The sequence below is a fragment of the Pelodiscus sinensis genome, chromosome 1 (assembly GCF_049634645.1).
Source record: "Pelodiscus sinensis isolate JC-2024 chromosome 1, ASM4963464v1, whole genome shotgun sequence".
Lineage (NCBI taxonomy): Eukaryota > Metazoa > Chordata > Testudines > Trionychidae > Pelodiscus > Pelodiscus sinensis.
Window position 1 is genome coordinate 251,506,920 of NC_134711.1, and position 27,939 is coordinate 251,534,858.

At 45.6% G+C, this 27,939-nt stretch overlaps 1 protein-coding gene and 1 long non-coding RNA gene across 3 annotated transcripts in view; one reads left to right on the forward strand and one right to left on the reverse strand.

The window, feature by feature from the left end:
- CLDN10 (claudin 10) overlaps window positions 1-3,439 on the reverse strand; it is an 83,331-nt gene extending 79,892 nt beyond the window's left edge. The window contains exon 1 of the mRNA XM_006128138.4: window positions 3,145-3,439. Within this exon, the coding sequence (XP_006128200.1) occupies window positions 3,145-3,358 (214 nt within the window). The 5' untranslated portion in view covers window positions 3,359-3,439. The remainder of the gene's footprint in view (window positions 1-3,144) is intronic.
- LOC112546609 (uncharacterized) overlaps window positions 1-27,574 on the forward strand; it is a 77,098-nt gene extending 49,524 nt beyond the window's left edge. For both annotated transcript variants that reach the window (XR_012900575.1, XR_012900574.1), the window contains 2 exons: window positions 12,410-12,519; window positions 25,183-27,574. This is a non-coding gene — a long non-coding RNA (uncharacterized LOC112546609). The remainder of the gene's footprint in view (window positions 1-12,409; window positions 12,520-25,182) is intronic.
- Window positions 27,575-27,939: the final 365 nt, after the last annotated feature.

The window sequence follows — 27,939 nt, forward strand, 5'->3', positions numbered from 1 at the left end:
CTCATTGTTTCTGCCTGTACCCCAGCTGTCTAATACAGAACCGAAGAGCTTGCATAACCAATTGAATATTGTACGCTATAAGAAACTGCAAATAAATGCCATAAAATAAGTGTGCAGTAGTAAAGCTCTTTCTCCATTCTTGCCCACAGTCAATATGTTAATAAGAATGATGCTACATTGAGGATCAGGAATACATGCTGGAACTCGGAGTGCTGGGAATGCTGCTTGAAATAGTAATAACCCAAAAACATGGTTTCCAACTTTAGCATTCCCACTTTAAAAATTGTTCCAGCACCAATGGGCTCACTGGAACTTTTTTTATTTTTGGAATGATAATAGAGTAATATTTTACAATATGTGCAAAGCTCACTCAGCCAGTTTCTTTTCTTCAGAGTATCATAATGTTGTATTAAGTAATTTTACAAAACAAAATGCTTCATTATTTTTGCATACCTATTTTTATCTGCATGTAGTCCCACACACTGAAGATGCTTGCATTGGCTAATTAAAATTAGATTTACTATATGTCAGTTCAAATCATTGCTGTCATCTCATTTTAATAAAAAAATGGTGCTCAAAGCTTTTAATTTTATATTTGTATTATTATTAACTACTAATAAGTAAAAGTTTATTGGGATTTGGTTATATTTTATTTTTAAAAATCATACATACTTATAGCATATTTATTATTATGCAGTTGTAGACAGTGGTTCAAAGCAGTAAAATTTTAAGTCACAAATGTGATCGATTATATTGAAAATAACTTTCCTAACAATTATTATAAGAATGAAAGTTTATAGTCACTGAAGTACTTAAAGAATAAATTTAACTTATACTCCTGAAAGGAAAGAGTTCTTTTTAATAAAAACCTCGAGAAAAAATGAGCATTACAATCCATAAACAATCATAAAAAAGAAGAGAACAGATTTTTAAATAGCATAATTGAGATTCTATAGCTTTTTTCCATCTTTGATTAATTTTAGCTCTATTATACAAAAAGTAAAAGATTTCTCACTGATTCAGATAATTAGTGCATGATTTTTTTGCGGTTCTGAGTACTACTGGTGCGATAAAATACTTATAATGAGATATAAGCATTCAGTTGATCTTAATGGGAGTTTTGCCTACACCGGGGCTGGAACTTCAGACCCATAATTTCATTTTCATCACAATATCATTTTCACAATCAATTTTTCCTTTATGGATTTCTATTATTCTAAGCAGGTGAATGCTCTGAAGGCAGAGGAGATGTACAAAGTCATAGATATTCTGGATGGGTAAAATTTCGGTTCCACTGAGGTCTGCAAACAATCTTCTGACTTCCAGAGAGCCAGGAAATGGCCATTAGTAACCCCTACTAGTGCTTCTTGCAACTCCCATAGAAGGAACTGCAAAGTTGCCTCTGGCCTGGATTTCTTCTCTGATTCTATGTAATTTCTAATGGTGGTCATTTTTAGAACTATCCCCCCAGCACATACTGGATTATGATGGACCTACTTTAACCTTGTTCATTTGCCTCAGTCAGGGTACGTCTACACTGCATCCCTAGTTCGAACTAGGGATGCAAATGGAGACAACCAAAGTAGTTAATGAAGCGGGGATTTAAATATCCCGCGCTCCATTAACATGATCTCGCCGGCGCGCTAGTTCGAATCACAGCTGATTCGAACCAGGAAGTGCGCGCCGGGACGCGTTAGTTCGGACTAAAGCCCTTAGTCCGAACTAATGTTACTCCTCAAAAAATGGAGTAATGAGGAGTAACATTAGTTCGGACTAAGGGCTTTAGTCCGAACTAACGCGTCCCGGCGCGCACTTCCTAGTTCGAATCAGCTGTGATTCGAACTAGCGCGCCGGCGAGATCATGTTAATGGAGCGCGGGATATTTAAATCCCCGCTTCATTAACTACTTTGGTTGTCTCCATTTGCATCCCTAGTTCGAACTAGGGATGCAGTGTAGACGTACCCTCCTCTAGAAGAGCCCAGCCTTAGAAAATTCGATGCTGGTAGCTAAGTAGTGCTACTATGCAAATGTTAGAAAGGACTTTCTTGTTGAGTGTTTCAAATGTTAACTAGTACTGCAAATGTTTTCAATAAAATATTTCTCCATATGCTGTTTTATACAATTCAATAGATGACATACAACACATCTCTCTCTCTCTCTCTCTCTCTCTCTCTCTCTCTCTCTCTCTCTCTCTCTAGCACACATTCTACAATATCATGCTTTATAACTTAAAAGGTGGAATATTAGGTCCCAATCCTGGAACCACATATAAAGGTGCTTATGTCTAAGTACATCAGTAATTCCATGGCACTTGTGCTTACAGAGAAGACAACACACAACTGCTCCATTGGCTCAGGCCTCTAATGCAGTGTTTCTCAACCTTTTTTTTTATCAAGTACTTCTTTTAAAAAAAAATTATAATGATAAAAAAACTACAGTTTTCAGACACACAACATTTTTTCTACTGTTGCAACACATTTGTTTAAACAACTTAATCATAGCCAGGCAGGCGACGAAATTTTTGGGGGTAAAAAGTACAAAAATAATAAAGCGCTGTAAAACTTAAAACAAAAATTCAGTTTTCTTCAAATTTCAGTTGTGTTGACGTACCCCTCAGACTTCTCTCGAGTATCACTAAGGGTAGTCGTACCACTGGTTGAGACACACTGCTCTAATGATTGTAAGAAATTCTAATAAATGTCAGGCCTTGTCATTATAACACTCCCCCAGCAATATATTTAGTTTCACATAGAGCTCTTCTATATTTAATTGCTTTTAGTCTTGTCTACCTCCTTGCCAGCAGAAGTTTCTTATCAAAAGTGTGTTTGTGAGAGCTCTGTCCGGTATGGGGTGTTATTTTTAAAAATGTCTTCTTACATAGTGTAATTACCTCTTTCTTTGGGAGATGAATACATCTCACTGTCAGGAAGCTATTTCCAATATTCATCCTACATTTTCCTTTTGTTAAATTCATACCATTGTTTCTAGATATACCCTGTTGTATCCACCAAAATCATTCTCTTCCTCTTTAGGGCTTAATTGAAATTCTTATAGTTATTTGTAAATGTTACTTACTTAACCATCCTGTACAGAGTTAGTTCTTCATGCACTCTCTTAGATCTAATAGAATTGCCTGTACTTACCTTCTGTTCTGAAGATGGTAAAATGAGGTCTGCAATGGTAAGCACCCAGTGCATTTCCTGCACAGTTCATCCAAAGACCCTGGAAAACCCAAGTTGCAGTGATAACTGATGTTGCTCTGCTAGTTACTTTCCACTCATTTGATACTGTGGCAGCAATAACTGCTCCTATTCCACCAAAACAAAAGGTAAAAGCTAAAATCTGAATCACCAACATGCTTCTTGGCTTTCACTATATCCTGGACAATTAGCAATGTCACTGTGTGGTATGAGGACAGTACTTTACTCATCTGGGTAAGCAATAGCTATAACAAAAAAATTACGCTTGAACAAGTGTTACAAAAAGTTAATATGGATGCAAGACATTTTTTCATGCGTGCTTGACTTTAAGACCTAAGCATCATAGACAAAGAAACAAAAATATTGTGATTTTTTCCTTTTAGATAATTAGTGATAGCTATTTCAAATCAATACATTAATTTTAATTTTTAAAATTAACTTTATTTTTTCATATTTTTCTCATTTCTGGTACTCCAGTTAATGCTTAATTTTCAGTTAATTGGAAACTTAAAAACTCTAGAAAAAAGTGCAGAGTCCAAATTGTTCAGTACCATTTAGCAGCTGTAGTAAAACACTTTTAAAGAGGTATTTTTTAAAAATATATTTTAAAAGAGTCCAAAATAAATTCACTTGTCCTCAGTTGTTAAATTGGTAGCTTTTGTCTTTAAAGGAATGTCTACACTACAGGGCAAAAGCTGTATTAAGATATGCAACTTCAGCTGCGTCAATACATAGCTGAAGTCAAAATAGCTGACTTCGGCTTTTGACACTGTCTACCCAGCAAGAAGTTGATGGAAGAACACTCATTTTGAAGTAATGGCTTGCTGTGTAGATGCTATGTTATTTCAAAATAATGTCAGTTACTCCAAAATAACTCTGCTGTGTCAACGTACCCTAAAACTGTAACGTTTTTGGGGCAGGCTCTTTTTTTGTGCCTTTTTATTTTGGAAGATTAAAAAAAAATCCATACACAGAATTAAACTCTGAGGATGGATTCCTTCTTGACTAATGAATAGATTGATCCTTCAGAATCCAACTACAAATGGAAAGTACCCATTAATATATTACTTTTAAAGAGATGACAGACAGCTTTGACTTTGAATACTAAAATGACATCCTGTAACAGACTGTGCTAACAATGAGGATGATTAAATTTAGACAGGAAAAATCCAATTTCTCCTCACTGTTAGGGTATGTCTACACTAGCCACCCTAGTTCGAACTAGGGTGGCTAATGTGGGCATTTGAATGTGCAAATGAAGCCCGGGATTTAAATATCCCGGGCTTCATTTGCATGTTCCCGGGCACCGCCATTTTTAAATGCCCGGTAGTTCGAACTACCTGCCCGCGGCTACATGTGACACGGGCTAGGTAGTTCAAATTAAAGCTCCTAATTTAAGATATGCAATGAGGAGTAATGGTAGTTCGAATTAGGAGCTTTATTTCGAACTACCTAGCCCATGCTGCGTGTAGCCGGTAGTCAGGTAGTTTGAACTACTGGGCATTTAAAAATGGCGGCGCCCGGGAACATGCAAATGAAGCCCGGGATATTTAAATCCCGGGCTTCATTTGCAAGTTCGAATGCCTACATTAGCCACCGTGGTTCGAACTAGGGTGGCTAGTGTAGACATACCCTTAGGGAATACAGTAATAGGCTATGTGCCATAAGGTAAGTATACCTTAAAAAAATATGCATACTCTATTAGAATGCTAGTGGAATAGAGAATATTTAAATATGCCATCACTGAACAGTACCCCAGAGATACATATTTTATTACTGATAAACTTGGTCCCTTCAAAATTTCTCTTAAAGACGATATTGATTTATGCAGGGACTGGAGAGAATCAGTGAAGATGAATATTCGGGATCTGAGATGTCTTTTCCCTCCCCAAATCAACAAATTATTTTACATGAATGGTTGTCTATTCTTTAGTGAAGTCAATATAGGCCTGAAGTCAGGTTTGTATTGACTATACTAGTATCGAACTAGTTACCATACTTATCTAACACCAGTAAGAACTTTTGATCTAACTTATCACATGAGGAGAAAAATGTTGCATTTACTGTTTAAAACTAAGCTGAACTTAGAACAATGAGAAATTACTTACTACCCCTTTTGGCAATCAGATGAAAAATTCCTGGAGCCCAGTCCTGTAAACAGTTAGGGCACGATCCACAAAGATATTAAGTGTCTAACTGCCCCTTTAGGTACCTAAATCCACTATTTCTGCAATCCTGGTATTCTCAAAATCACTACTCAGCTTCTGCTTAGCTCCAGAGATACTCAAGTCCAATAGGTGTTCAAGTTTCTGCCAGTAGCCATGTGCAAAGCCATTTAAGTGCTGGTACTACCCCACATCTAACAAGAGCTTACACCCTTCACTGAAGATGAAGTCCCAGCAGCCCAGAGAGGAATTCTTCAGTTTACATGTTCCCTCACCTCTCACTCCAGTGGGGCCCATCCCATGGGCATTCTCAAAGCATGTGTAAAATTTGACATTTGTCTGAAAAGAAAGCTAGGGGCAATTGCATGTATCAGATGGCCTAGTGGTTAGGGCACTCACCTAAGATGTCTCTAGAAGTCTCCACATGGGAATAAATACTTAATACAGTAAAACTACATTGGTCTGGATTCCAAGCTCCAGCACTCCTGATGGTCCAGCACCATCGGGAACCCGGAAGTGTTCATGGCAGCCGGACAATTGGAGCTGCTCTGCACCTGGCTTCCCCAATTCAGCCGCTGCTGAAACTGACCAGCAGCTGAATCGGGGAAACTGGGGGCATAGCGCCGCCCCTCGGGGCTGCAGGACCAACCCGGCAGCACCCCAGCTGCTCTTGGGGACTCCTAGGGCAGAGCAGCTGGAGTGCTGCCGGGTTGGTCCCGTAGCGCCACTCCTCGGGGCTGCAGGACCAACCCAGCAGCATCCCAGCTGCTCTTGGGGATGCCTGGGGCAGAGCAGCTGGAGTGCTGCTGGGTTGGTCCCGCAGCCCCAAGGGGCGGCACTATGGGACCAACCTGGCAGCACTCCAGCTGCTCTGCAGCAGGTGTCCCCGATTCAGCCACTTCTGAAACTGACCAGCAGTGGCTGAATCGGGGATGCCTGGGGCAGAGCCGGACTCTTGGAAGGGGGGGCTATGAGGGGTCTGGGGTGGCATCCCTCCCACCCCAGACCCCTCATAGCCCCCCATTTCTGATAGTCTGGCATATCTGATAATCCGGCACCCCCTGGGTCCTAAAGGTGCCGGATTATCGGAAGTTTACTGTAATGGGTTCTTCAGTCTAGCAGAGAAAGGTATAGCACAATCTAATAACTGGAAGCTGAAGCTGGACAATTCAGACAGGAAATATGGCAAAAATGTGAATATCAACGTTACTGAGAACAGTCATGGATTCTCTATGACTTACAATTTTGGATGTTTTTCTAAAAGCTGTGCTCTAGTTCAAATAAGAATTATTTTCTGGAAGTTTTATGGCTTGTCTTATATGGGAGGTCAGTCTAGGAAATCACAATTGGCCCTTCTGGCCTTGGACTCTATGACTGTAAATGGCACAAATTCAAATCCCTGCTGTGCCTGATTTGGAGCAGGGACTTTTATCACTCTCTTCCAGCTCCTAGTCAGTGCCCTATCCCACTAGACTATTGGGTGTTTTGGGGGTAGGTCTCCCTCCATTTCTCCCCCATGCCACCTGAATGACCTACCCACTGGATTAGAATAATTTTTCACTTTCTCTAACCTAATGAATGTTTCATTATTTAAGTGGAACAGTTCCAAGAGGAGAGAATAGCAGCCCATCTCACTCTACCCTGAAGGCTGGAGTCACCTGGGTTGTGGGAGATGTGAACTTAAGTCTCTGTTCCAAAACATGAAGATCAGGGACTTGAAACCTGGTTCTAAGGGAGCAACCTGACTGCTGGGTTATTGGCTATAAATGCAGCTTTTGCTAATTTTCCATGGGAGAAGGGTCTGAGTTTTGCCTGATAGGACATGGGCTATCTCTGCAGCTGGCCTGGCTTTGGTGCCTAACTCCCAGCCACGAACCTTCTCCTGGAAACCTGAGTGGAGGAAAGCACTTTGCCCTGGCAAGCCAGGTCAGTGGGAGTTGGACACCTAAATGTGTCCTCACCCTTTCCTCTGTATTTCACTCCTGGTACATTTTGGCAACAATCTGCTCTGCTAACAGGCTTTTGAGGACCTTTCTTTGGATGCCTGACTTTCCCCATGCATTCTGTGAGCCTAAGGCCAAGTCTACACTGGCACTTTACAGTGCTGTAACTTTCTGGCTCAGGGGTGTGAAACATATGCAAGTGCAAACCTCCTCCCCCCCCAAATGCGGCAAGTTACAGCACTGCAAGACTCAGGGGTGTGAAACACACACACACACATACATCGCAAACGCAACAAGTTACAGCATTGTAAAGTGCCAGTGTGAACTGTAAGCTACTCCCCTTGCAGAGGTGTTTTACCTAAGAGTGCAAGGAGAGCTCTCTCCCAGTGCTCCTGTAGTGGCCACATTTGCAGTTGAAAGCACTTCCGGGGCCGTATTTTAAACTATTAAGTGAAGACAAAGCCTATCTCCAGGTTCTGAATTCTTCTTGGTGGCAGGGTGTCTGGGCGTTAGGTGTTACCTAAGTTATCATTGTGTACCTAGCCCTTTCTACTGAGTACAGTGCTTACTGACTAATGAAATTCACTTGCCTGCACAAGTTTATGTACCACTTAAATTTCAAACTGCATTCTAAGTGCTTAAGTGGGATTTAAGTGGTTCATAAGCTTTCATGATGATCTTCTACTTAGTGGTGCATTGTACTCTGTTGTGAGTAATTTTACTGAGTTCCTGGTAAAAAGCACAGTGTATGTGGGAAATGGGAAGAAATAAACAAGTCTACGTTGTGCCTTCATTTCTGAAGTTAAACACTGAGGAAAAAGTTAATCAGTCATTTAACAAGTTCAAAGTAGAGTTAAAAGTTAATCTATTAACATCTTGGAAAATGCTTAGGTTTGTCTTTTTTATAACTGAAGAGTCTTAACTATTAGAAGAGAACTTTGTTCTATAGCTTACTGAATTTCCAAATGAAAAAGGAAGAAAAAGAAACATTAGAGCAGGGGTGAGGAACCTTTTTGGGTCAGGGCCAGTGACCCACAGAAAAATCAGTCAGGGGCTGCACACAAGTGAGAAACAAAACCAACCAAACAAAAACCCACCGTTCACCAGTGTGGGCTCCTCAATGCTGGGGAGAGCCCCGAGCCTCAGGGGCCAGATACAGGTAAGTCAGGGGCTGCATCTGACCCCTGGCACTTAGATTCCCCACTCCTGTATTAAAGCATAGATTCTGATTTCTATTACACTATTGATCTAAAACTTCAAAGAGGAGAAATCATTAATCACATGAAATATGTAATCCTATGGAACTTAATTGAAAATCATATGCTCCAGGCATGCTCTTATAAAAGCATACAAATCCCAATTCCTAAAATATAATTGGCAACTGAAGCTGTTTTGCAGAAAGTTGTTAAGGTTTATATGGGCAAATAATAGCCTCACTTTTATATTTTGTATATTGATATAAATTTATCTCTTTAACTCAAATGAAAAGTTCAATAAAAACACACTGCTGCCTCTGATATTTTCACTGTAGTAATGTTTGCCTGGTTGGATTACAACAGTAATTTATGCAAAAATAGCTGAATTCAGATAAAACTGATTACTCTAGTGATCGTGACCTTATATGATAAAATCAGATTAACGGTATTAGGGTTGTTAATGAGCACATTTAAAAACCTTCAATTACTCCTCACTGAAGTATTACATTTTATCACATTATTTAAAAATACATTTAATTTATCTATATATTTTAGAAATGTATGTCTATCTGTCTGTCCATCTGTGAGTTTGTTAAAGAACTCCTCCTAGACAGTAAGAGCTAGGACCATCAAATTTGGTACAGTGTGTCCCTGCTATACATCCAAGATATGTTCCAAAAAACATGGATGTATAGCGAAATGACATAAAGTGGGGATTTTTTTCCCCCTGTGGCTGACTTCTGTTTGTGCAAATTGGTCTTTTGGTGTATGTGTGCGTGTGTGTGCAATGTAAGAGTGAGGAATGGGAGGACTTATAACACAAGCGTCAACGACATTAGTGCGGAACCGACGTATACTAAGGCTATGTATAGCAGGGACACTCTGTATATTGCTTCCTCTTAACCTTCCTTAAAGCATGGTCAGGGTTTGGTTGTGCCAAGAAAATGTGAAGTGCCAGGAATGGGATTGTTTTACAGAACATGAAAAAGTGGGGGTGGGGAGGGAGGGAGAGACAGAGAAGCGGGAAAATACTGAGAGCGGCCACTAGGGGGCTGGGATAGAAAGAGAGAGAGAGAAAAGACTTGTGACAGCCTGGGGGGTTAGTTGAGGGGACTAATGGGGGGACAGAAAGCCCTGCCGGATGGGAGCCCCTCCCTTGAACCTCTCCTCACCCCTCAATTCGCACATTCCCACACCCCCAGCCTCCTGCCCTGCTCTCCCCCCCCCCCCGCCATCTCCAAGCCCCTGCCCTGACTCCTGCATCCTCCACACTGCCAGCCCCCTGCCCTGAAGGACCCAAACAATGCCGGGTAAGTCTTATAGTAAAAATTAAAAACAAACCATATGTATTTTCCCACCATTTGTTGGATACCAACTCTTTTATTGTTATTATCACACTTTTTTTTTGTGAAGTGCTCTGTAAATTCGTGGCATTATATAAGTAGCAGCATCAGCAAGAGGAGAGTGGAGGGGAGAAAGCAGCAGCATGAATCCATAAACATTCGGAGCACAGGACTCCTCCCAGCCCCAGGAGCTGCAGGGCAAGAGATGAACAAGCAATGGCTTGTGGGGTTAGTGTGGGGAAGGAAGAGCGAGCTTCTACCAGAGCGGGGGTGGGACAAAGGAGGAATGGAAAAGCACGCTCCCTCAAGAGGGGTCAAAGGTAAATTTCTGTGCATGGCCTAAGTGATTATTAGTACCATACAATGATGTGTGTGGCACGGATACTGATAAAGAACGAGCAGATAATTTAATCTTGAGGGTTATCTTCAGGTTTATTTTTAATCATGCCTGTTCTTAATAAAAAAAAAAAGAACATAAGCAATATCACCAGGCATACTTGAAAGGAGCCTGAGGACATACTGATTAAATCAGCTTGGTGTGCAAGAAAGATGTCAACTGCCTCAACCAATTGTGCAAATCATATATTATGATCTTTTTAAATGCATGCATATTTTCAGTCTGCTTTGAATTTCTCTTTAGCTTGCATTCATACTCACATTCTTTAAACATGCAAATAAAAAATCATCAAGGTCCAAAAGACTCTCTCAGTTGAGAGTGTTTAAATGAAGTTGATGTCCTGTGGAGTTGGATATGCATGTTTCTGGGCAGAATATAATTTTCTTCTATTTATTTAGGGTTTCTTTTTAAATTCAGTTGGCAACTGAAGTTGTTTTGCAGAAAGTTATTAAAGTTTATATGGGCAAGTAATAACCTCACTTTTAAATTTTGTATATTGATATAAATTAATCTCTTTAACGAACATGAGGAATTCATTTGGGTGCATAAGCACTCACAAGTGCCAGGTTATACAACCATTTCTAAATCACTGAGACCTCTTAGATCTCCTGGAGGTCTCCAAAACCACAATTGCCCTCAGGTACCTCCTCCTTTTCTTTCCTTCATTTTGTGGAAAAGCCTGGGAAAGCAATAACTGTACCTTGTAGAATAACATGAAATTCAACAAATGCAGGCTCTGAGACAGGAAAGCAGAAATTGTATTCTGCAACTGAGCCCCCTCACTGAATGCTCTGTGTCCTGCCCCCTCAAATAAGGGAGCTGTTAGTTCAAGGGCTCCATCGGGACTCCCTCTTAATTGCTGTAGTTATGGTGCAGTGAAAAATGACTCTGAGATGACCAAGACTCCAACCATTTATGACTTTATTATATTGTAGAATAAAACCATCACCCTTAATTGCCCTGGAAATGAATCAGAAACCCCTGCAGATCACTAAATATAAGCTTCATATGCTGCTTATGCAGAACACCCTGCAACAAATGGGCAGGCTGCACATTCTAAAAAGAAAAGGTTGTGAGTGGCCTTAAGGGTATCAGGGCAATGGGCCCCATGTGAACTGCATGGCAGCTGCCTCATCTCTAGGTGCTGAAGGTGAGAAGCACCAGGGCAAGGTAGGTACACCAAAGCAAAACCTGAAACTTTCTCAACATGAACATCATGGCCGCCACTCCTACCTGGGCATATTGAAGCAGCTGTTGAACCAACAGTATCCCCAGGTTGCAAACCTGATTAACAAAAGTTGGTCAGACTCTTTCCTATTGGTTCCCACAACCTACCAGCCTAATGTGTCTCTTCTGGACTGAGTTGCAGACAGAGCAGCCTTGCTAAAGCACAGTCCCTGCTCTTGATGACATTGATCAATGTAGCCATGGCCTGGATGTGCTGTAATAGACACAGAGACATAAGCAGTAATAATAGTGAGTGTCATGTTACTGGATTTTAAGGGAAGCAGACAGATCACTGCTGCATCCATAGGGGGGTGTTTGCCCCAAAGGTTGGTACAAAGGGGGGCCATGTGAGGTGTCAAACGAAAGCTTATGTTCTATTGATTCTGTATATGCTCTTCATGTAATTGTATAATATCTGTATGTGGAGTTATAAACATGTACTCCATAGGGATGCTGGAAAATTCTCTGACTGTGGCTGAGCATTGGGCAAGGAATGCTCAGCCAATGGCTATGCTAATTAGCAAGGCTCCAGGGACAATAGATCTCCAAGTGCCAGAGACTGAAGGAATGCCTGGATACCTGCAAGCCAGCCAGAATAATGGTTGCTGACTTGGAACACAAGGATAGGTTGTTGGACCGTGTAACCTTCTCTGGCCAAGAAGATGCCAGGAGAGGTATATAAGTGCCATGTGACACCCTCCATCTTTGCCTTCAATTTTGCTCCTAATCCCAAATGCAGCCTTGCAGGGAACCGCGAGCCAGAAAGAACTGTGGACCCATCCTGACATAGGATGTACACCAAAGACTTTTAAGCCAGCAGTTAGAACATCTCTACTACGAGCCTGTATCAAGAACTGGGTGATTTGATGCATGTAATATATTATTCTTTAGCAACCTTACACTCATGCTTTTCTTTCTTTTAATAATAAACCTTTAGATTTTGGATTCTAAAGGATTGGCTCAGCGTAAACTTGTGGATAAGATCCAGAGTATAAATTATCCTGGGAACTGTGGCTGGTTTCTTGGGACCGGAAGAACCCATTTGGGGTAGGTGAGATCGGGTTCTATAACCCCTCATCTGTGTGTTAAGCCTGGGGCTGATTGGAGTATAGGAAGAGCTGGAGTGTCTGAGGGGTTTTGCTTCTAAGACTTCTGGCTGGCCAGATCAGCAACTGAAGCACTCGGTGTGACTGGTTTGTGGCCTGTTTGGGAAGGTCTCCAGTCTGGGGCAGTAAGGAGCCCCGAGGCTGAGCAATTTGCCCTGAGCGGACACCCTCAGCTGTGCCCAGACCCAGCCCGGTCCGTCACAGTGAGTATGTTGCAGCCCATTCTCCCTTACTATCTCCAGTTGTGTCTCATCCTAATTGCCCTAATGTCTCTGCAATATTGGTTTCTATAGTCACAATTTAGATAGAAGGCAGTGCAAAACAGTGAGCATGACTCATCATCCTTATAAGTAGATTAAAGAGCTTATTTTGTTTTTTTGCTCTTGCTGCCAGGAATCCAGTGCTTCCCACAGTTCTCTATGATCTTCTGCTCCCTTGTATATAGTGGAGGCACCAAAACAAAGAGATCAGAAAGTGACTAAGTAAAAATATTTTCCAAATCAATTATTGTACAACCCTCTGCATAATGTTCAACTAAAGCCATTATGATTTTGCACGCAGAATCCAGTATTCCTCTATCGTGGCTTTAAACATCTTGGCTGTGTCTACACTGGGCCACTTATTCCGGAAAATCAGCAGCTTTTCCGGAATAAGCTGCGAGCTGTCTACACTGGCCCTTGAATTTCCAGAAAAGCAATGACGCTCTACTGTACAAAATCAGCCGCTATTCCGGAAAAACTATTCTGCTCCCACTTGGGCATAAGTCCTTATTCCGGAACACTGTTCCGGAAAAGGGCCAGTGTAGACAGCCCAGTAGTCTTTTCCGGAAAAAAGCCCCGATCGCGAAAATGGCGATCGGGGCTCTTTTCCGGAAAAGTGCGTCTACATTGGCCACAGACGCTTTTCCGGAAAAAGGGCTTTTCCGGAAAAGCAGCCTGTCAATGTAGACACTCCTTTTCCGGAAAAACTGAAAACGGAATAGTATTCCGTTTTAAGCAGTTCCGGAAATTCATGCTAGTGTAGACACAGCCATAGAGTGGGCACAGAAGGAAGTGGCCTTTCAATGTACATAGTTTTAATCAGATGTCAGATAATTGTTCATATCCATAGTAGGCACAATTGAAAAAACATCACAAATACATAGGATATGCTCTTTGCAAAGAAGTAGTATTTGCTTTGAATGTCCTTTCTGGTACTTGTAATTGTTCCCAAGTCAATTCTTAAAATTCTTAAAAGAAAACATTCTTACCTAACATATTCCCAGCTCTCTGACTCCTACTCTGTAACTTATAGTCTTCTGAAATTTCAAGTGTACTTTGGATGCCATACAAGTAGGACATGCAAGTTTACAGTGAAGGGTAGCTCTTGTGATAAATTAATACCGATATTGAATTCTAAGCTGCTCAGCTAAGTGAGTTTGTAAAATCATCATTAGGACAGGAGGAGGAGCGCCTTGTTTGACATGTGGATTTGCTTGTCTTTCCAAGTTACACGGGTGCTCCAAGACTCTCTTTGTACATACAGCCAGATTCACAAAAGAATGTAGTTGTTACACCCTTAGGGGCCCTGTCTAGCTGCCTAGTGGAATTCTCAGTCCTGAATTAGGTGCCCTGCCTCCCTCTACAATGCCTGGGGAGACAGGCGATTCGTGGCAGCACTCAGGAAGTACACCACTCCTCTGTGCCCCTGCCAAAATGTTAATTGTTAAATGTGGTGCCTCCTCATGCCCCCTCCTCTGCTCGGCCCTCTCAGCATCCCCTCCCTCTGCTGGCACCAGTTGCCTGTGCAGGGGGAGAGTTAGGTGTCTAAAAAGGGATTCTCAGAAACTGAGCAGAGATCCACTTAAGCTAGCTAGGAATAAAGTGCAGATGAAAGTGTTGGGGTTAAGGATGTAAAATCCTGTTTAATTGGTGAACGAGTTAACCACTTATGGGGGGTGCTCCAGCCTGGCCCAGACCAGTCCCTACCTGCAGCCCACCTGGGCCTGCCGCAGACAGGGACAACCCCAGACACCCAGACCAGCACGTCTGCAGCAGATCCCGTGGTGCTGATGAGTTGAAACCCTCCCATGGAGTTAGGCACCTAAACCCAGTCAGCCCCCCTTGTGAAAAATCCTGCTCTGTTTGTTTTGGAGCAGGGACTTCCTGAACCCACATCACAGCTGAGTGCCCTAACCACCAGGCTATGTAGCTATTCTGGGACACACACTCCTGCTCCATCTCTGTGTTTTATGCAGCGCCTAATCTCTAGGTGTGCTGTGAGAATGCCTAAACCATCAGGCTCCACTTATGAGATAGGTGAGGCCAATCCTCAGCAGCACCCAGACCGTGGCATGCCCCCCTCCCAGCCGTCAGAGCCACACAGAGCATTTGAAGCGGCACTCTGGCAGTGACGCAAAGGGGCCTGGCCTCTTAGTTGCCACTGCTGCCAGTTAGGTTTTTTGCCCCCACTGTTCCCCTTGGGAGGCTGCTCCAGAACTTCAGTCCTCTGATGGTTAGAAACCTTCCTCTAATTTCAAGCCTAAACTTCTTGATGTATGAACATGTATTTTGGCTGGGTCCCTCACTGCTGCTTATCCTAAATAACTCCTGTCCCCTCCCCCAGTATTTATTCCTCTATTTATACAGAGTCATCACATCTCCACTCAACCTGCTGTTGGTTAGACTGAACAAGCCAAGCTCTTCGAGTCTCCTATCATAAGATAGGTTTTCCATTCCTCAGATCATCCTAGTAGTCCTTCTCTGAACCCAGACCAGTTTGAAGTCATCTTTCTTAAACATAGGAAACCAGAAGCGCACACAGTATTCCAGTTGAAGTCTCACCTGTGGCTGGTATAATGTCTAACACTTCCCTGTCTACTGGAAATGCCTTACCTGATCCCAGGACTGCATTAGCCTTTTCACAGCCATATCATATTGATTGCTCAGTCATCTTGTGATCAACCAATTCCCTCAACTTTCTTCTCCACTGTCACTTCTAACTGACAAGTCCTCAGCTTTCTGGAAAAATTCTTGTTAGTCCTTAAATACATGGCCTTGTACTTTGCACTATTAAATATCATCCCATTTTTATTACTCCAGTTTACAAGGATTGTATGATATTCTGGTCCTCTTCTGTATTGACAATACCTCCTAACTTTGTGTCATCGGCAAGTTCTATTAGCACATTCCCACTTTTTGCGCCATGGTCAGTTATTAAAAATGTTAAATAAGATTGGTCTTGAGACTGATCCCTGAGGAAATCCACTACTAACCTTCCTCTAATCTAGCCTGAGAGTTCACCTTACAGTATGACATGTGGGAGTCTTCCTTTTAATCAGTTCCTTATCCACCTTTCGGTTCTCATATTAATCCCCATCGGTATGTCTACACTACCCTGCTAGTTCGCACTAGGAGGGTAGTGTAGACATACCCCATCTTTTGCAATTTAACTAATCATTTCTCACATGAGTCTGTATTAAATGCCTCATTGATGTACAGGTAGATTAGATTCACCACATTTCCTTTGTCTAAAAAATCAGTAATCTTCTCAAAGATATTACAGGTTGCACCTCTATAAACTGGGACTCTCTGCTCCAGCAAAATCCATGGTCCAGAGAATATCAGAGAGTCCGGACATGCTGCAGGGAGTGGGGGGTCTGAGAGCCATGTGCATTGCCCAGCTGTGCTGCCAGGGGGGGCAGGAGCTGGCGCATGGCTCAGCGGGGCTCAGGGGGTGGGAAATGGGAAGGTTGGTGTGTAGTGCAGCTGGGCAGTAGAAGGGGTGGGAAGCCCAGCATATGAGACCCAGCTGAGCTGCCCAGGGGAGCCAGGGAGCCTGGTGCATGGTTCATTTGTGGGGGATGGAGGATGGGAGGAAGCCCCGCACATCACCCAGCTGGGCTTCTGAGGGAACTGGGAATCCAGGTGGGGCAGCATGGCAGGGGGTGGGGCCAGCAGCAGCGGAGCCAGAAGTGATCACCCTGGTCCTGCAAAATCCCTCATCTGGAACCAAACAGGTCCCAAGAGCAAGACCAGGCTGGTGCAACCTGTAGTAACTTTGTTACCTTTTCCTAAATACAACAATTTAGGCTACTTATTTTTTGCAACTCACCAAGCTTGGAACAGGTCCTTTGATTTTAGGAAACATTCTAACAGCCCTTTCTTATCTTAATCACTTGTTGATCATTCTGTATATAAACAAAATTCTGACTCTCTGTCCTGAGGGTGCAAACTGGGAACCCCACATCTAGTCTCCGCTGTAGAACTTATTGCATTGCATATGCAGGCTCCCTGCACCTGAGGCTTGCAGTTTGGGTGACGGGCATTACCCTACTCTGCCAATGTAAGAAACTACAGTATCTAGAAAGAAAGCGCTATCTCCTCCTGGGAATATTAAGATAAGGATGTGTGTGACGGGGCAGCCCCGCTCGTGGCGGGGGCCCCCGCCCAAGCCGCACTGTACAGCGGGAGGCCGTGCGCCGCCCAGCTCTGCCCGCGGTGTTCGGCGGCAGCGAGGAGCGCGCCGGCCTTAGGCACGCCGGATGACGTCATCCGGGCGCCATGGAGACAGGAGTCGCGTCGCCCTGGCAACTAAAGGACGCCCCGTCACGAGGGGCGGGACCGCCGCAGGACGCCAGGGTCGCGACCCCGGCGCCAACTTTAAAATGGCCCCGCAGCACCAAGACAAGGGGGAGTGAAGGAGCTGAGCGGACCGCCCCGGTCGACGGGAGGAGCGGCCCAGCGGCAGCAGTACTCAGCCCGGTGAGCGGTTGGCCCAGGCAGCTGGGTGTCGGGGAACACCGGAGCCGGAGGGGAAGGAAGCAGCCCAGGGCAGAGTCAGGATTGACTGGTGGGCTGACGCGTTAAGGGGTCACACCCCATCAGCCAGGTTCGGGGCAATTGAACCAGAACCCTTAGGGCCCTGGGCTGGGGCCCGTGAGAGTGAGCGGGCCTGGGCCCCCCTTCCCCTCCCGCCTTGCTAGGGAGTGGGAAAACGAAGATAAACGCGCAAACAGGGGAAACTGTGGGACTCGGAGCTCTAGGACAGTAGAGAGCCCTCGGGACAAATGCTGCGGGGTGGCCTGGGGCGTCACAATGTGATTACAGACAAGGATGTGATTACAGAATCTTGGCTTGATCCCATAACGTGTGAAGTCCTACAAGAGCTGAGAATGTTCAACATCTTTCATGATGAAACCCTCTTTGAGAAATAACTATGTAATGTCCGATCTGGCAGTCAATGACTGATTTAAGTGGGGGGTCAAGCTTTGTCCATTGTGAGCTATTTCAAAGATTTTTGTCACTTGGCTGCCAGGTTTACTTCTGGTTATTCCCTATGGACTATGGGAATTGGACTATGGGAATTGGATGATGAACACATTTGTAATTTAACATAGGGGCCTGTGAAAACATGTTGAAAGTGTTTGCTCTTTTTATATTGATTAAGGATAGGTAGGTAGGTAGCATAGGGAAGAAGGAGAAAAGAGCGTAGAAAACTTTTGTGGAGGTTGTTTTTGATATCTACATACCTTTTACTGGGATTATTTTCTTGTATGTTATAGAAGTTGAAATTGATATGTTGGGATTTGAGGTGATTTTGTTAAATTTGACAATCTGGAGAAAGGTGGCCTTGAAAGGGAATATTCTGGTCATTTGTCTCTGTGCAGTTTCAGAAAACCAAAGCAGAATTTGTCTGAAGGCGTTGGACAATCAGAACTGTTAGATAAACAAACGGAGCAGAGACAAGAGCTCTGTGTTGAATTTGTTTTGGCAGTGATCATATCTGAGCCATTGAAAGCTGTTCACTGAAATTCAGGCAGTCAACATCCTGGATATCTAATTGCTGTTCCTGATAATGGAAGAACCATGAGGGAGAAAAATGGTTAGGTGTGAGCCTATATAAAGGCTTGTGCTGATTCACTTGTAAGCATGTGAATAATCCCACTGAAGTTAGTGGGTCTATATACATAGTTAGAAATCAGTGCATAACTCTGCAGGCTCCATGCCCCATGCAACATTAAGCAGTGAAGATTTATAAAAAATAAATCTTGCCAGGCCAATGAGCTTCCTTATTTTGTTAGAATCACAAAATGAGTGAATAAAAGAGAATCAAGTAAATGAAATGCATTGACCTAGCAAAACATATTGTAGTGTTTAACAGGGCAGATCCTATTAAATCGTGGATTAAAAATAATAATTCATATTGTTTTGGAGAGGAATACAGTTACATGGAATAACAACTGAGAAAAAAAGGTTTGGTCTTACCTAATATCTTCATCAATGTTCTCAATGTGTGAGGGAGTGTGTACTACCCTTTTAAGGAACAGGCTGGAGCCGGTAGCTTGGAATAATCAAAGAGGCCCTGAATCCCACCTTGCGGTGGAGCGAAAGAGCAACAGGGGCAGGAGAGGTAGTTGTAATTGTGCAGGCTGCAGCAGGTAGTGGTTGCTTTTTGGTTTTGGGCTCTAGGAAACCAGCCTAACCCAAGGCTTTCTTTTAAGGACTTGTGAGCTCACAACTATGGTCTGAAATGAGGATCTTAACAAAGTATATACAGGCAGTCCCTGGGTTGCGTGGATCCGACTTACGTTGAATCCCTACTTAAGAACAGAGTGAGGGAACCCCGAACGAGCTGCGCCCGCCCCCCCCAGCAGACCGCCGAGACGCGCTGCGGCGGTCCCGCCGCCCGCGTCCTCCGCAGCGAGAAAAGCTGCTCCGCGTCTCCCTGGTCTGCTGGGGGGGGGGGCGCAGCTAGTGCGCCCCCCCCCCCCAGCAGACCAGGCTTTTCTCGCCGACGCCTGGGGTAGAGCAGCTGGGGGGCTGCCAGGTTGGTCCCACAGCGCCGAGGTGCGGCGCTACTGGACCAACCCAGCAGCACCCCAGCTGCTCTGCCCCAGGCGTCCCCAAGTCAGCCGCTGCTGAAACTGACCAGCGGCTGACTACAGGAAGCCCAAGGCAGAGCTGCTCTGCCCTTGGCTTCCTGGAATCAGCCACTGATCAGTTTCAGCAGCAGCTGACTTGGGGACACCTGGGGTAGAGCAGCTGGGGTGCTGCTGGGTTGGTCACCGCAGCGCAGAGGTGCGGTGCTGCGGGGACGTACCCGGCAGCGCCCCAGCTGCTCTGTCCCAGGCGTCCAGATTCAGCCGCTGTTGAAACTGATCAGTGGCTGATTCCAGGAAGCCCAGGGCAGAGCAACTCTGCCTCAGGCTTCTTGTAGTCAGCCGCTGGTCAGTTTCAGCAGCGGCTGACTTGGGAACACCTGGGGCAGAGCAGCTGGGGTGCTGCCGGGTTGGTCCAGTATCGCCGAGGAGCAGTGCTGCGGGACCAACCCAGCAGCACTCCAGCTGCTCTGCCCCAGGCGTGCCTGATTCAGCCGCTGCTGGTCAGTTTCAACAGCGGCTGAATCTGGATGCCAGTTCCGACTTACATACAAATTCAATTTAAGAACAAACCTACGGTCCCTATCTTGTACATAACCCGGGGACTGCCTGTATTGTAATTGTCTCTGAGCAGAATCCTTATTAAAAGGTGTGGAGCTAATTTGTTGGCTTCACCTTGCCCTGGCTATTAAAGTGAACCTATTTGCATCTCAGTCTGGGAAAATCAACTTGGAATGCATCTTCAAGGATTACCCAGGGATGGCCTATGCCCTTATAAAGCAGGATTAACAACTTGACAATATAACTTCCAGGTGATACTAAATTGGGAGGAGTTGATAGCACTATTAACCCACACTTCCATAGTCTATTTACCCTCACTACTGCTAATATTGTACATTCCTCCTTTATATTATCATTAAGGCTAGACAGGTAAAGTAGAAACTGATGTAGAATATGTGACATGTTGCGCTTTGGTTAAGTGACCTTGGCTGCCCAGGAGAAAGTGTTAATGCCACCTTGGATGCATGTCTTATTTAATTCTTTATCTAGCTGCAGCATTACTGGTAAAAATGTGAGTCTGTTATTTAGCACAAAGAAGAGTAAAGTATGGTGTGAAACTGGTCCCATATCTTTATGGAAGAAAGGGGGAACTATATACATAGTAATCACAACCAAAATAACTGTTAAAAGAATGCTAACATTGCAAAGTCAAACTCTCAAATGTTAGGAAAGGCCTGATTTCATCCCCCTTAGTGTGCCAACTTTACAATAAGCTCTAATTACATGGTCACATACTTGCCTTTCCAGAGAACCCCTGCCTCCTTCTGTGCTTAAGAAAGACAATACTCATTGAATGACCAGCTGTTCAATATTTTATTTTACCCTGTTGTTCAATATGTGCTCCCAAGCCTTATTTACTAAACACCATTCAACCCTGCTCTGAAAACAGAAGTATTAATTTCTTCATGTGATTTTCTGGGGCATTCATTACATCAGTAGCGATATGTAGGGATTCACAAATGTTAATGTATTCTTGACCCACTGAAAGGTAAAATGGAATTATTATTCCAACTGACAACTGAGGAAATTAGGCACAGAGTGCTTAAGGTCAAAAGGATCCAGTAACTTTGAGTGCCCTATACAAGACACTTAACACAGATCTATCAGAGTATTTAGCGTTATACAGCACTTTCTATGTTCAAATCACAGCTCCCATTGATGTCAATTGCAACTTAGTGCTCTGCAAATCAGATCCTTGGGTCAGGTTGGGTACCCATAATATGGTGAGCACACAATTAGTGATCATGTGTGAAACATTTGGCTCATGTGACTTGTCCAGCACACACAACATTGTGACACAGGCGAGGTTGGAATTCAGTTCTCCAGGGCAACATCTAGCTCCCTTAATCATGAAATCATACATTCTCTTTCTGCAGTCTTCTGCCTCATATACTGCATACTTTCCAATCCCAATTAGGGATGTGAATGGTTAACTGGTGAATTGGTGGGAGTCGGAGCAGCTTTCCACTTGCCATGGGTAGGGGGTTGCTTCAGCCTGGTGGGACTCTCCATGGGCAGGGGTGCTCCAGCATGGCCAGAGAAGGCCCTGTCTGCAGTGGGCCTGTGCCATCCTGGCTGGGACAGTGCACCATAGGCAGGGGTGCTCTTGTCCAGTTGGAACAGCCCTTACCACGATGGGCCCAACCCAGCCAGAGCTACACCTAATGCTCTACAGAAGGCAGTAACATACACAACCCTCATTCATTCCTCCCAAAGCATGGTCCCAGCCACAGAAGGTTTCTCTTATATTTGTAGGTTAAGATTAAATTTCATCCTGACCAAGGATAGGAAGAATACGCTAGTGCACTATTGGACTGAATAATACATGCTGTACTAGTGTCAGTCATGTATTGAATATGGGAGGAGAAGGGAGCAGAGAAGGGGGAAGCTTTCAATAAAAATCTGAACAGAACAGAAGCTGTAAAACAACAGCTTACATACAGATGTGTTGAAACCAAAGTGCTATCTCTCAGTTACCCCAAACATCAGGAAAGTACATATTCAGATCCAAACTTCTTGTTTGGCACATTAAAGAGAGGGCCAAGAACTGAAAATCTTATCCAAATACCTATCAACTTTGGGGACTTCCATAACACAGTCCTACTCCCACTTGTATCATGTCCACACATCTTTTTTTCTGTCTTTCGCATAATAGCTCTGTGGCTCACTGCATGTCCTACCTCCCCGCCCCGGTGCCCGCACCCAGTGTAATGGCCTTCGAGAGCACCCTTGGGTTCTTCAGTAGTTCCACATTTATGTACATATGTCTCCATGTGTTCTGGGGGTCAGCACTTCTTGCCCCACAAGTTCATACCCATAGTTCTAGCCATATCCCACTCTCTCCTCCCCCCCACGCATAGGTACTCATTGGCTCGATTCACGGTGGTGGAAGGGTGACCTGGGCCTGCCCTCACTCCAGGTCCCAATCCAGGGCCGTAAAGATGGGGAGCCCTCTGCATCCCTCGCCCCCTCCGTGAGCCGACGCTGTTCTCCGGCCGGGCCGGCCAGACACACAGTGCATGCGCTGCAGGTGTGGCGCCGCTTTCTTTTCCCTGCAGCTCCTGCCACGTTACCCCAGCCACTTCCCTGCCGGGAGTGCGGGGCGAGTCCGCCCTGTCACAAGCTCTAACGGTATGCCAGCCATTCCTTAGCATCCAGCATGAGCAAACCCCGAATAGATGCTATCAGGCTAGTTGCATCGTAGTTTTATAGATAGAAAGCCAGGCCATGCTATACAAATTGACACACTTGGGAAATCTTCACACTGCTGAAAGTACAGGTGCTCACATTTTCAACAGTGATTCCCCATACCCTCTTTGCAGGAATCAGGGAAGGAGAATACTTTTCTCTGTGGCAGCATATCCCCCTACCATGTGTGGTGAATATGGAATTTACCTGTAGAAAGTTCCCCTCTTTACTTGAATCTTTTGGGGCACAGTGAGTGTGCTCCTAATATAAAGTTAATTTTCTATTAAATGTGCACCTGGAAAAACCCTCATTTAAAGAATGACCAAGCCCTTTCACTGATAACTTCAGGCTTAAGATACAGCAGTAGAGATTTGTTATTCCAAAATAACTATGTGAGCGTCTACACAGCAATTCTGTTATTTTGAAATAATTTCAAAATAATTGACGACTTATTCCGACTTCTGTAAACCTCATTTTACGAAGAATAACATCTATTCCAAAATAGATATTTCAGAATAGGGGCTGTGTAGACAGGGTAAAAGCTGTTATTTCGAAATAAGGGGCTCCAGCTCTTTCCAGGGTGCCCTGCTGACTGCTCGGTCCAGTCTTCACCAAACTCTATTCCCTTCCCTTCCCCTGGAGCCCTTAAAGCTGTAGCCTCAGAAGAAAGGGCTTGTGGCACAAAGGAGGCCCTGACAGGCCTGAGCCACCCTGCAGCTGCACCTGCCTTGCTTTTCCTGCAATATGAGCCAGTCCACTGCTCCCAGGAAAATGTCAGACAGCACTCAGGAGCCTGCCAGGGGCCAAAAACAGATATGCACCTTCTGGTCTGGTGCAGAGATCCTGGACCTTATTGAGGTTTAGGGTGACAAGACCAACCTCCAAGATCTGCGCACTAGATGCAGGAATGCTGAGGTCTATGGACAGATGGCCAACAGCCTGGCCAACAAAGGGCACATCTGCACCCAGGAGCAGGTGCGGATGAAGGTTAGGAAGCTCTGCTTATTAGACCAGGACTGAATCCTGCCTATTAGGACATAGGTTCTATACCTGCACCGTATCTGTATCTCCGTGCATTAATCAAGTCAAACAAAAATAGCTAAAACAATAACTGGTTTATGTAACAAAATACTAAACTTAGAAAGCAAACATAAAATCTGGTTGTCACAAATAAAGCCTGGCATGAGGCCAGAACCCCAAATAGGAATGGTTTAAAACAATCCTACCACTGTCTCAGTGACTGGAGAAAAGAGGCAGGTGACAGGAACCAAGTTGAGGCAACACGGAGTTGAAGGAACCCAGGTAAGTGTACAGTCTCCATTCTTCTATGCTTGACACGCCGTGCGGTGTGTGGACTGAAGGACGAGATGGTGCATATGCGTGTGTGTATGACTGGCTCTGCTGCAGCCTCCTAACTAAAACCACCTGAGCTAGCAGTCATTACAGCTGTGCAACTGGATTGCTGCACCACAAAGGGCTGTCAGCAACCAGGCTGGCTTCTGCCCCAGACTGCCTACAAGGCCAAACAGCCTGCTAGCTGTCGCCCTAGCACCGCTGGGTTGTGCTGATGACATGCACACAGAGAGCCCTGGGGGGAGGGTTAACTCCCCTTATGAATCCTCTGGCTACCAGGCAGATTAGGACTATGTAACCCATATCTTGAAGAGGAAAACAAAACGGAGGGCATAAAAAAAACTGGTGCCCCTTGCCCAACATATGCTAGGGCCAGAAAGGGCAATTCCCGCTCTGGGGCAGAACCCCACACCTGCCCTTATTTTAAAGAGTTGGACCACATCCTGGTGAGGAGGGACAGTCCCTTCCTCCCCTGGTTGTGGACTCTGGGCTCAAGAAGCCCGTCATTGTCCTCACAGGGAGGAGAGACGATGAGGGGGAGCAGGAGCCGGACGAGGCCAGCATCCGCCCCCTCCTTACCCTGGAGCCAGTACCCCTCCCTTTGGAGGTGTCCCAGATGTTGTCCAAGGTTGGGGAAGGAACATCTTGTGAATGCCATCACTTTCCCTTCACACAAGGTGTGGAGGAGGTGGGCGGCGAGGGGTAGCTGGGTGCTCCTCGCTTGGCCCTTGCTGCCCAGGGATCACGCAGCAGCCTGTGCACGTGGGAGCATGTGTCACACTGCTGCTGGCCACACAGCCCCAGGAGGCTGCCACAGAGGACCCTTGAACTAATGGCCACAGCGTGTCTGGAGAGGCCTCCCATGCTCTCCCTCCACAAGCCACCTCTAGAAGGAGGCTGAGGACACACACACACACATATACTCAGCAGTCCCGCACATGGCACACAGGTATGCCCATAATCTCAGGGCTGCACCCACTCCTGGGAACATTTGGGCCCACTGGTCAGAGTGCACATGGCCTTGCTCCAAACACGTCTCCTTAGATTGAGCCAAGAACTGTCGCTCTTGGATCATAGATGAGGGCTAAGCTTCAGGCACAGTGTCCTCAGGGATGACTGACCATCTCTCTTTAATCTCCACAGCCGGACCAGCCAGAGGGGGGGCGGTCGATACCACCCGGGACAGTCTCCTGAACCCGAGACATCCACAGGCGCCACAGACGAATGGATGAGTTCCAGAGGCAGCACCATCGACCACAGGCTCCAGGAGGACATTCAGCTGTGATGAGACACCTGGCAGGAGCAGGGCCACTCTCTGTGCTCAGATGTGCACTCGCTTGTTGTCAGCATGATGCCTGCTCCATCTTCTGCTCCCACTCCTGCTGTTGCTGCAACTCCCTCTCCTGCTTCTCCCCCAATACTCTCCCCATCCCTCCATAGATGCCGAGGCCCTGCACACGTGGCAGCGGGATCAGCAGAGCCAGGTACCACTCCCAGCCCTAGTCCTGAGCCTCTCCTCATCCCTCCTCCCCTTTCCAGCTCCCTCTACCCACCTCCAAGGTTTTTTTCCCCGCTCCTTCCCTCCTCCTTCCCCCTCTCTCCTCCCCTCTCCCAGGTTCATTCCCCAGTCTCTCCCCAGTTTCTTTGACCCCACATTAAAAAAATAGAGAGTTTTTAATTTTTCAAAAACAGATTTGTGGTTTGTCACCAGGAAAGGGGGAAAGGAGGGGGGGAAGGGAGGGGTTACTGGAGAAAAGGCAGTAAGGAATGAAGGAGAAGCCCCTAGTGGGATGGTCAAAGGGAGAATGTCACTGGGCCCACAGGAGAAACTCCCCCTCAGGGTCTCCTACATGCGCATGCCCCCGATGGGCCTGCTGGATGGCAGCAGTGTGCGGCTGTTTGTAGGCCCTGATGATGCAGTCAGCCTCTGCCTCCCACCCTGGCAGGAATGCCTCCCTCTTCTGCTCACACACACTGTGGAGAACACAACATGGAGCCACCATATGCAGAATGTTGTGCTCCCCGAAGTCCAGCCGGGTGAGGAGGCATCTGAACCGTGCCTTCCAACAGCCAAAGGAGCCCTTCATGACCATGCAGACGCTGCTGAGCCTGGCACTGTACCGTTCACAAGAGAGGTTGAGATGGCCAATGTATGGCTTCATGAGCCAAGGCAGGAGGGGATAGGCCGCATCCCCCACCAGGCAGACGGGCATATCCACATCCCCCACCCTGATGGTGCAGTCAGGGAAGAAAGTTCCATCATGCAGCTTCTGGAACACAGTAGAGTTCCTAATTATATGTGCGTTGTGCACCTTCCCTGACCAGCCGACACAGACGTCGGTGAACTGGCCCTGGTGATCCATCACAGCCTTCAAGACCATTGAAAAGTATCTCTTTCGGCTGATATACAGAGATGCCCCGTGGTCGGGGGCCTGATGGGAATGTGGGTGCCGTCAATAGCCCACCCGCAATTGGGGAAGCCTGTGTCGGCACACCCGGCGATGATGGTATCCACGTCTCCAAGGCGGATGACTGCACAGCAGGATGGTGTTGATGGCCCTGACCACCTGCAGAAGGAGACAAACAGAGAATCACAGGGGTGCTGGAGCCCCTGAGAGTTCTACCAGTCCACCTTCCTGGTCTCTCTCCCCCTCGCTCACTAAGAGCAACCCTCCCCCCACAATCACCCAACCCCTGGCAGGGCTTTGTGAGGGCAGGACTGAAAAAAGCCTTCTGAGGAGGGGGCTTGCACCACCCTCACCCCTGCTTTCCCTAGAGAAGCCCATTCCTTCATTCCACCTCTCTCTAAGGAGGGTCTCGCAGAAGAGCTGTGGGTTGGGTTCCTGCAGAGCCTGGGAGACAGCAAGCAGAAAGTGCTGCATAACTTGCAGCACAAGCTGCAATAGCCGAAGACTATCCAGAAGCGGGGCAACCAAAGCACACAGTGAAAATGCTTTGCTTTGCAGTCCCTCAGAGAGGTAGGCAAGCAAGCAGAAGAATGAGAAACGGCTATCCGGGGTGGGTGGGTCCGTTTAAGCACACGTCTCAGATAGCCTCAAGCAGGAGCCACAGGAAGTAACCTGATGCCCTGCCTGAACGGGTTTGGGATGGCCTTAAATGCAATTCAGCATCCAATCAGTGTGGACGCTCTATTTCAAAATAGCTAAGCGCTATTTCAATGTGCATTTTGTGCGTAGACGCGTTATTTCGAAATAAGCTATTCTGGAAAATCTCTTCCGGAATAGCTTATTCCAAAATAAATGTGCAGTGCAGACATAGTCTAGAAGATTTACCTAGTGTTGCTTGGGTCCTTAGCTCAAAGTTTTGTTTTTCTTCATTTAAATCATTGCTCTGTAGCTTATATGAATGGAGTCTGCAAACATATAGTTTACAAGACAATCCTGAAGAGAAGGAATTTAAATGTGCATGTTAATGGAGGAAAGTTTCTGTACTCTGTATCTTTTAAATATCTTGTCACCTAAGCACAGGGTCCAGTCAGGTTTTACAATAAGGGACTCTGGGTATGTCTACACTACCCTCCTAGTTCGAACTAGGAGGGTAATGTAGGCATACCGCACTTGCAAATGAAGCCCGGGATTTGAATTTCCCGGGCTTCATTTGCATAAGCGGGGAGCCGCCATTTTTAAAACCCCGCTGGTTCGAACCCCGTGCAGCGCGGCTACACGGGGCACGAACTAGGTAGGCTTCCTAGTTCGAACTACCTAGTTCGTGCCCCGTGTAGCCGCGCTGCACGGGGTTCGAACCAGCGGGGTTTTAAAAATGGCGGCTCCCCGCTTATGCAAATGAAGCCCGGGAAATTCAAATCCCGGGCTTCATTTGCAAGTGCGGTATGCCTACATTACCCTCCTAGTTCGAACTAGCGGGGTAGTGTAGACATAC